At 50.4% G+C, this 10230-nt stretch overlaps 1 protein-coding gene across 1 annotated transcript; it reads right to left on the reverse strand.

The window, feature by feature from the left end:
* Positions 1-144: 144 nt before the first annotated feature.
* Positions 145-9984, reverse strand: dis3l2 (DIS3 like 3'-5' exoribonuclease 2). The gene is given in 20 exon segments (XM_061839747.1): positions 145-1276; positions 1412-1516; positions 1798-1902; positions 2660-2790; positions 2871-3018; positions 3132-3218; positions 3294-3477; positions 4285-4364; positions 4574-4807; positions 4883-4990; positions 5068-5180; positions 5254-5333; positions 6152-6325; positions 6419-6648; positions 6733-6794; positions 7357-7507; positions 7613-7714; positions 7870-7923; positions 8751-8894; positions 8897-9984. Coding segments are annotated over 20 exon segments (3132 nt in total). The 5' UTR covers positions 9635-9984; the 3' UTR covers positions 145-1174.
* Positions 9985-10230: the final 246 nt, after the last annotated feature.

The following is a 10230-nucleotide window of genomic DNA, read 5'->3' on the forward strand; positions in this document are numbered from 1 at the left end:
AATTTTGGAAAGCGCCTCCTTTAGAATGTGAAACGCGTCCGCTTGCGAGCGCATCGCGCGTGTGGAATTTTATCACCACGTATCGACTCTCCCGCTGTTGCATTGTTGACCGGAGACACGCCCTTAGAATAACAAGAAAGCCGTTTCCATGGATGCATTTATTTATCCAGAGATAAAAGATGGGCCTGTTTCGCTCTTCCACTCCCATGCTTGCTACTTTTTGCCATGACATAATAACAATAAATCACATAAACAAAATGGCCAAGCGCTTTGTCAGCCTGCCCCAGAAATCCTGGCAACAATAAAGTTACATACACATGATGACAAAAAGTTCAAGTTAAAATGACACAAATGATAAAAAAAAAAACAAAGGTTAATTGTCACGTGGACATTTTTTTTTTCTCTACAACTTTTAAAACACATTTAAAGCTGCAGCAAGATCAAAGCGTTGCAGGACGTAAACACCGCAAATTGTTTAAAATAAAATAGCACAATTTGATTAAATACGGCACAAACTCTTTTGAGGTACTTATTAAACAGGACAGAGGTTTCTTCAAAAGTCAAGTCTCATAACGTCAACAAAATCTGCGCATTAAAAAAAGCTACACCCTTTTTGCACAAAATTAAGAGCGCAATGGTGTTCAGCGCCATTTTTTTATGCATTCCAAATCTTAAAATCAAAACAAGGAGTGAGTAAGCTATTGATCTTGTGAGTCTGACAGACAAGCAGTACAAGATCTATCCCGCTTTCAGCCTTGCAGAGCAACCCAAGACGTCCCAATCCTCTTTTTAAATATGCGACCCCAGGGGTCAAATATCAGTCCCGCTTTCAAAGTGTCAAATGACCAAAACAGAAGTTCAATAAGTTCCGTTGACGACGAGTGGCGTCAACCTGGATTCTTATTCTCATTCTTTTTATGGACTGTGGCCAAAGCCACAAAACATTCTGGACCAATTCACAATTGTTATTTCACCGAGAAAAAAAAAAAAAAAATAAAATAAATAAATAAAATGGTGCAGACTTTACTACACGTTAATTTCATAATTAGCGCGCTGCAGGCCCTCCTTTGTTCAAGTCACAACGTCAGAACGCGGGAGTGTTTTGCGGCCAACGGTAGCGTCCGCGCGTACTGTACTGCAATGACGCCGCTTACATGTCATGACATGGGAGGATTTATGGTGCCATGGCGCTGGGCCTCTTGAGCAAGGCGCTGTATTTCAAGGGCGCGCTGTCGGCCTTGAGCTGCACCTCCACACGTGTGAAGATGGAAATGACCTGCGGAGGAATCGACGACAACAATTCAGCGGCGCCAAACGCCGACGCAGTCCCAAATAAAAACGACCACAGAAACGGAAAAAGGCCCTCATCTGCACACGTCTTGGGTTTCACTGCAACTGGTCTTTTTCTGACCTGCTCCAGCGGAGGTTTCCGCGGGTCCTCCGACGTCCACGCGAGAGTCAGCTCGGATTTCTTCCCCACCTGGCGATGGCGGAACGAGGCCAGGCCGCTCACCGACTGGCGGTCACAGAAACAAAATATGCTTCCTTGAAACCCATCAAGCGCCGGGCTCCTCCCCTCCCTGCATCGAACGCCGAGCGCATCCGGCGGCGCGTCGCCGCTTTGCCAAAAGTGTCTCCGGGAGGGGCGGTTAAGACGGGGTCACGCGTCCAGTTGCTGAACGGCGGGCGGCAGTTTGCCCATTCGCAAGCTTTGCACTTGTTAAACCCTTTAACAATACGTGCACAAAACGTACCCGCCGCAACATCGCTTGACATAACGGAAACATCGTGAGTAACCTTGCAGTAGATGCGTTTCTGCACCCCGTAGCGCAGAACCAGCACGTCGAAGGACTGATCCAACACGCCCATCACCATGGCCTCCGAGTCCAGGGGGCCGCAGTCCTGTCGAACCAAAGCCCCAAAATCGTTAAACTCGTCTCCGGGTTGTCAAGACACAAAAAGGAACAATTGTGCCCAAAATATGAAGCGATAACGGCTTCGTTTCTCACTTCCCTTTGTCATCGAGCCGAAACAGGTGAGCAAAATACGAACATTTGGCAGGAAGGCCGCAAATGCGAAAGATTTTGGCAAAACTCAGCCTCGTAGACTGTAGAACAGCGATTTCCAACCTTTTATAGAGCCAAGGCACATATTTTACAATGACAAAAAAAAAAAAAAAAAAAATCCCACGGCACACCGACAAAAGTAAATGTCACCAAAAATGGATCGATTAATTACTGCCAACAAATTGTTGTTGTTCCGTCTGTCATTGCGCCTCCCTGGCATAAATAGATGAATAAAGAGACTTTTTTTTTCTTTCAGCAATTGGATAACTTCCCGCGGCCCACTGTTTGGGAATCACTGCGCATCCCCTTCACGCCGCAACACTTTTACTGCGTCACGGTGGAGTTTTTGCGCTTCCCACGATTTCGCCGCATTTTAACGCGAGGTGCAATGCGGTGACAATGTGGTGAAAGTCTATAGAAGGAGAAGAAAAGTGGGGCGGTCCAAGCTCTTCACGTCTATGTGAGTGATGTGTTGCAATAAGTCGGTCGTCCCACACCCAGTGAAAGAATCCGACGGACGGACGGACGGACGGACTATCGGAGCTGACAATGGCGTTCGCGGGCGTGACCGCGCTTTCCAGAATGTGACTGACCTTGACAAAAACCCCAAAGAAAATCTCGGCGCTCAGCTCCTGGACCCTCTTCGACGCAGTCTTCTTCTCGTTGCAGCGCGACGTCTGTTTCTGGACTTCCTCTGTTGACAGCTGCAACTTTGGACAACACTCTGGACGGACGGAAAGAGGGCAAAAAGGTGCCAATGTTTGGTGGCGCTTTCGTCGGAATGTGCGCGTTTGAAACGTTTACTCAGCGAGGACGCCAGCAGCCGGTGCACAATGATGTCGGCGTAGCGTCTGATGGGTGAGGTGAAGTGCGTGTAAAGAGGAACGTTCAAGGCGTAGTGTTTGAAAAGCTTTTCCTCTTTCAGGACACCTGAACAGAAGTACAACGCCATCTGGAAAACAATAGTTCCCAGAAACACAAATATTCAGCCAGAAATGCCGCGACATAACACCAAGCGGCGTATTTTTTTTTTTTTTTTTTTTTTTTTTTCGACGACGAGCTAACCTGCATCGGTCGGGAGCACATGTGGGTGAGGACTTCTTTCCGGGCCACGGAATATTCATCGTGACCGACAGCGGAGAGGAGACTCTTCTACGGGTTTGGAAAGAAGGGAAAAGATTTGACGGCGTTGGGATCGGAACCGTCGCCGTTGCCACGGGTACCGACATTTAAGGCGCCGGCAGACGAAAGGTCGAGGTCGATGCCCAGCTGCTCGCAAAGCTCTTGCAGCTCATCCACCATCTTAGCTTTGGGTGGAGGGTGGCGTCGGAGGAGCGCCAGGTCGGGGAAGTGTCTGTAAATATGCTGCGCCGTGGCAATGTTAGCCAGGAGCATGAACTCTTCCACCAACCTGGAAAACGGTGGTGGTGGGGCGGGGGGGTGGGGCGGCAGCAGCAGACAGACAGACAGACAGACAGACAGACAGACGTTTACACTTGCTCCCATCTGGATGATGATGATGATGATAACCTAACTTGTCTTATTCCACAGCGCAATACACAGGACTGTAATTTGGAATTTCAGGAATTCCCTTCTACCCACGTATAATACGCAGCTGCTTCGCTACATGCTCATAACGTGAATTGTGAGCCCTATTTCATCGGCTTGCTCAACATTTTCGGTCCCATTTCTACTCACATTAGCAAAGAACAAAGACGCAAATTAATGCTCAGCGATACCCAGAGCAGAACATTTCACTAGAAGAGTGAGAAATAGTCGTCTTACTTTCTCACTTTGGATTTCCTGCCTCAGCTCCCGTTAGCCTCGCTTCTTAAAAGTTGCCTTCTAACAAAGCAAAGGTGGTCCCTTTCTTTGTGAAAGCAGCAGAGTCACTTGTCCTTTTCGCTGCCTTTCTCGCTGAGCGGCAAAAACGCGCCGTGTCACATTCACGTTCACCGCGGTGCGTCGCGGAATGAAAGCCCGCGGACCGAACTGGCCGAAGGGCGCTTCGCGTGGTCCAAACGTCTGTTTGGGATGCGCGACTTCCGCGTAATCCTCCCAACAACGAGCTCTTTGAATTCACATTTTTATACACGATCCCTCCGTACCGGTGTACGTGTATTTCTCATTTTCCTCATTCCAATCTATTATACGCAACATGGATACGTACGACATACATGAGAACGGTTACACGAGATATTGTGGCGCAAATACCAACTTGTTGCTGTCTCTGTACTCGTAGACGTAGCAGCCTTGAGGCATCATGGTCTCTTTGTCCAAAGTGAAAGAGAGTTTCAACTGGAAGAAAAACAACCCCCCCCCCCCCCCAAAAAACAAACAAAATAATGCAAGTGCAACCTCAAAAATGTACATCAGTCTATGTCGCACATCACATCTTGCCAGTACAAAGGCAAAAAAAGCCCCCCCCCCCAAAAAAAAAAAACCAAAAAAACACAAAACCAAAAAACAAAAGGAGACGGGTCGGCGGAGCGGCCACGGGGACTAACCTGGTCCAGTCGCAGCGCTCCTCCGGAGAAACGCTGCGCTCTGAGGTTCTTGGCGACGGAATGCAGGTTCAGCACCGCCCGGTGAATCGCCTCGACGGAGTGGCGAGGGTCCACGGGGGGCAGCTCTTCGGCAGCAAACGTCCTCTCGGGGGCCTCGATCATGCTCTGAGCGTGATCGTAACTCAACTTGACACACGAGCGGACGACGGAGCGGCCGAACCACTCGTCCAGAATCTGGCGGCGGGAAGGAGAAACCGCGAAATACAGGAGCCATCTCAAGACTACGGCCGCTCTCCTGCCTCTCTCTACCTTTCCTTCGGGGGACATTTTCCAGATGACGGAGAAGGTGAGCCTGTCGGTGAGGGGGTTCAGACTGCATAACTCCTCGCAGAGCAGCCTCGGCAACATGGGGATGACCTGCATCGCGACGAAAGGACCAAGACCGTGTTGAAACGCAACGGCGGGCGGACGTGGACTCCACGCCCGTTCCTCACTTTTTGTACGAGGTAGACGCTCGTGGCTCGCTGGCTGGCCACGTTATCCAGAGCGTCGCCCGGCTGCACAAAGTAGCTGACATCCGCAATGTGGACCCCCACCTCAAAGTTCCCTGTTCGAAGCCAACAGGTAGAACTGGAGGGCCATCTGGCAAACACCGGCCGTCATTTTCGGGTGCAAATTACCGTCGGGAAGCCGTTTGCAGGACAAGGCGTCGTCCAGGTCTCTGGCGGTCGCGGGGTCGATTGTGAAGATGCACTCCTGCCTGCACGTGATCGCAAACTTGAGCTTCAGCCAATCAAATGACACCCGCTGGCAATTTGCCGTCGTCAATCAACCTCGCCTGCGTGCGAAGCCGAGTGCCCGGACAAAACGCGCAAACTCCACACAGGTGGGGCGGGAGTTGAACCCGCGACCTTAAAACTGTGAGCCAGAGTCTGCAGGGTTCAAATTGCAAATTCCATTATCTGGACCCCATCCCGACTGTCAACAGGCACCCTGAACTGGTCGCCAGCCAATCGCAGGGCATAATCGAGACAAACGGCTGCACTCACAATCACACCTTTGGACAATTTAGAGCGTCCAATTATTGTTGCATGTCTTTGGGCAGTGGGAGGAAACCCACGCGAGCATGGGGAGAACACGCAAACTCCACACGAGCGGGATTGAACCAGGGACCTCAGAACTGTGAGGCAAACGCTTTACCAGCTGAGTCACTGTGTAGGCTTCAAAAATGTATACCAATTATAGTACTTGAAAATGATTATTGATTTGTGTCCCAAATTTTGTAAAATCACGTGCAAAATCATTTAGAATGTAGCATGTTTTGCTTTTAAAGGAGCCAAAAACAGCAAGTAGGTGAGTTTTTCCATTGACGGCTGGAGGGGACTCGGCAAACGTGAATCTGCACACATGCTGCAGGTGCCAAAATCTTTTTTTTTTTTTTTTTTTTGGACGTTTATCGCCTGGTGAATATATTCACTGCACTTTTCTGAGTTTACTACTGCGTTGCAGAGGGGAGTCATTGCGCGTCTTCCAACTTGCGTAGAAGTTTGTGTCGTCTGAACGCAAGTGCGGTCCCACCTCAAGTCTCTCCTCTCGGCCATCTCCTCGGGCGAGATATTCCAGGGCACATCCTTGGGCAAGCAATCCAGCACTTCATCCGAGAACTCGGAAAAATCCACATCATACTCCGACAAAATGCCCTCCGTTTCGGGCTCGATGTCCCCAGCCTGGCCCAAGGTCTTCGCCAGCCGACTGATGGAAGGAGCGTCGCGGGGGACAATCAATCGTTAACACACACACCAGAACGGACGCGCGGACCAGACCGGCCGGGGTGGCGATACTCGCCCTTCTGCGAAGTTGCTGTCGGCCGGACAGTCGGTGATGCGGCAGATGAAAAGCGTGTTGGCGTAATCGCCCGGGCGGCACCTGAAGTCTTCTGGACAGTCCGTCAGCGGGACGTTAATCCTCGGTACGCGGTGGTCCACGGGGGAGAACATGGCGAAAGGCTTGTCGGCGAGAAATTTCAGGCTGCCTGTCACGGCCCTCGAGTGCTTCTTTTCCACAATGTACACCACCTGGAAGAAGGAACAATGGAAGAGGAGGAGGCCGTCAAAGCCAAAATTGAGCTCGCGTTTCAAGAACGGAGGCGGAACGCTGACTTTCGCAGTCATTTGAAGAACTTCGCCGTTGGGCTGTTGGCTGAGGCTGTTTCCCAGATGATCTGCAAACATAAAAAACAAAACTTGTTTGCAGAAGTCTCAGATTGCCGGTTGGCACTTGTCACAATTTTACCCATTTGCACTTCTTGCGCTCTTTCTGAGAGGTCGCCAAAGCTCCGTCGAGACTAGAAACTCGAGCGGTAACTGGAGTCAACGATGCAATTTTTCCATTTTTTTTTCATATCCGACGCAGGCCTGCCTCTTCCATACGTGGGATGTCAATGAAATAGTTACGCGAGGACAAGAGTGCAACGTGGACGCTTACGAGCCCCGCGTCAGACCTTTAAGCGTTGTCAAAATTGCAAAACGGCGACGCAGTTTGAAGGAGCAGAAAGCAATCAGTGGCCAAAAAATGACCTTTCGGAACTGATGAATGCAAGAAAATGCGGAATCCTTGAAATCGATCACGTTTACTTGGGGAAAAGCCGCCGCCTCGCAGTAGCGCGCGTGCAAATTGTGACGTCCCGGCCGTGCGCCGTCCATAACAGAAAGGCGCGTTTGTAAAATGTAAAAACAAACTCGGCAACATGGCCTGCAGCGCAAACGTAGACAAAGTGTGGCGACCTCTCTCTGAAAGCCCAGCCCGGTGGCTCCGCCCATCGTCGGCAGAAGCGCGTGGACCTCGCGTCATCTTCTTCTGGCCCGCTTGGACCGGGTTTCCTTTCGGGGTCTCGGACTCACTGGCTCCCTCACAGTCTGTGTCGGACCTCACAACCTATACAACCGTGGAAAAACTTTTCAGATTTATCATAAAGCCGTCTTGTGAAAATGAGCGGCCAGGTGAATCCCGGGGAGGACTCAATAAGGGAGTAAAATCCACCTTCCATTGTTCCCGTGGCAAGATTTGCACCACGACTATGTCTCCGTTTAGTGCCCTGTTACGAGCAATGACGCCATCCAAAAATATATCCCGAGTGCCGTCCTGTGAACAAACGAACAAAAAAATAAATAAATAAAATAAAATAATAAGTTCCTTCGCACAGCACATAACCGACAATCAGGTTAATATGAAGTCGAGTTAAAAAACAAAGAAATGATTCCTTTTAGGCCGGCCCCATCCGACAAAGATTGACTTACAGGAGATGGGATAAAAGCTTCGTGGTACTTCTTGGGGTTGATTCGCAATTGTCCCTGAGGGGAGGAAAAAAAAAAAAAAAAAAGAAATAAAATATGCAGAGAATAATCTGGCAACACATAACGGAGCCCTTTTCACAGTGCGCCGTCAACCGACCCATTGGTTATGTTTGCAGTGCGGGGGCGGAAGCCCCTCCGGTTGAAAAACGATCCAACTGGGGAGCAGACGGCGCAACTAATGCGAGAGGGGCTGGCGCAGCCATTTCTGAGTATTAAGAGCAATAAAGCGACCGCAAGGAAGGAGGGAGGGAGGGAAAAGTAAGACTGAACTTCCTGGTAGGCCGTAGTCAACATGTTGCCCGTGCACGCTGCCACGCGATGAACTTCACGAAAACTAAGTGCGTTGTACAAATACAGCAGATTAGAGTCAAATTGTTGACACAAAATAACTAAATATTTCAAAGGCTCTTCTCAATAAATGCCATTTTTTTTCCCCACTGGTGTTAGCATCTCACAAGAAGATTATATTCATGAACAATCTACTTGTAGTTTCAATGTTGTCACAATCTGAGGAGAAGCGACGATGACGAGCGTGTCGTTGCTTCTTCGGCGTTTTGTTCATTTTTAATGGCCGGTGCGACAAAAGGTACACTTGTTTGGGTCAAGGTTACGACGACGACGACGACGACGACAAAATAGGAGCGTGCAGGTTTCATTTAAGAAGTGATACTTCGCCATTTTTCCACGGTAAGCACGTCAAACGGCACAGCAAGCGCGATGGAATCGGCTACGTTCTGGTCCCGGTCGTATTTTTCTTTCAGGGAATGAAGATTATGAGGTGGCGGGCGTCAAGACGAACGAGAAGCAGCAAACCGCAGGCGTACCTGAACGAGTTCTCCTCTTTTAAGGCCACGAGAAACGTCTTCAGTTGTCACGTAGGCTTCAAAAATGGCTTTCCGCGAGCCTCGGCCTCCTTGGTTCCGATTCTTGTCTGCGGGCGAGCCGGCGCCGGAGGCTGAAGAACAACTTTGCACAAGACGTCGATGGGGATGAGCAGAATTGATTCCCGAAGTACCCGCGTTCTTTGGCGGGTCGGGGAACCCAGAGGGGACTCGGGACCGTGACCGTCACCCGAACATTTTGGCTCGGCCTCCTCCGACGGCTTGGTCAGGTTCTTTTTCTTCGCCCTCTTGACGTCCTCCACTTCCGGTTTATTGAGGGCACCCTTGGAGGAGTTTTCTTTGGTTTTCCTGCGCTGTCGCTGCTGCTTCTTGGAGTCGTTCGGGCCGAGGGCAGCGAGCTCCTCTCCGGACTCGATGTCCCCGTCTTGGCTGGTGGCCGTATCCCGCCTCTGCGCCTTCCTGTGCTTTTCGGACACGCCCGGCTTCCTTTCTCCGTCGCGCCGCGCATTCCGAAGGCTTAATTTCACCATGTACAAGGAAAGGGAGCTCTCGTCTCCTCGGCCTTTAAAGGGAGGAGAGGAAAAGTCGGCGGAATCCGAGAGACGATTTGCGCTCCAGTCCCGTTTCGCTCGGGGTGCTCCGAGCTCGTCGGCGTGGCCTTTCGCAAGCGTGCTCGCTCCGTCGTCTTCCATTGGGAGCGCAGACTCCATGGCGAAGTGCTCCAGGTACTTGGTGAAGGTGCTGCTGCGGTGCAGGCTCAGGAGCCGGGCGTAGGCATCCTTGCGACGGGGCGCTTTCGACTCTGCTGGACTGCTTTTCGCCTCTTGCTTTGGGTTGGCCCTGTTGGCCTGCCGAGGGGGATCCATGTGCTGCCAAAACCACTCTGGGGAGAAAGGCGACACGGAAACCGATGAGTCACAGTGCGGCACTTCTTTTCTGGTCCTCTTTCTCAAGTCATCGTCACACGCGCCACGCAAGAGACGGACCCAAATCATACTAAGTGGCTTTCTTCTCTTTCGCACGAGTTTTTGGATGTACTGTGCCGATGAACACAATTATGACACGTCGACTTTCCCAGCTGACTTGAGTGCGCGTTCGCGTTGTTTTGAAATATTAAAAAAAAAAAAAAAAATTTGCATGACGAATTACTCAACCTCTGCGTCATAACAGTGTCATCGCGGACCTCGTACGGGGAAGCTTAATAGAGCCAAATATGTTGGGGGGGGGGAGAAAAAGCGAATGAAAAGACTTACTTAAGACTTCGAGAGGCAAACTCCTAGCTTGAATAAGCCAAACACTTCCGGTGTCGTCACAAGTAGGAGCGTTCAGGGTACCGTTCTGCTGTCGGAAATATTCCATTCGCTTTGACAGATCCCCCAAGCAGATTTGGCAATATTTCAAAATCAACGACGCGTTATTCGTGGATTGTTTGAAAATGTCAACGTCAACGTCTATTAGCTTG

This window comes from Syngnathoides biaculeatus, chromosome 13, assembly GCF_019802595.1.
Source record: "Syngnathoides biaculeatus isolate LvHL_M chromosome 13, ASM1980259v1, whole genome shotgun sequence".
Taxonomy (NCBI): Eukaryota; Metazoa; Chordata; class Actinopteri; order Syngnathiformes; family Syngnathidae; genus Syngnathoides; species Syngnathoides biaculeatus.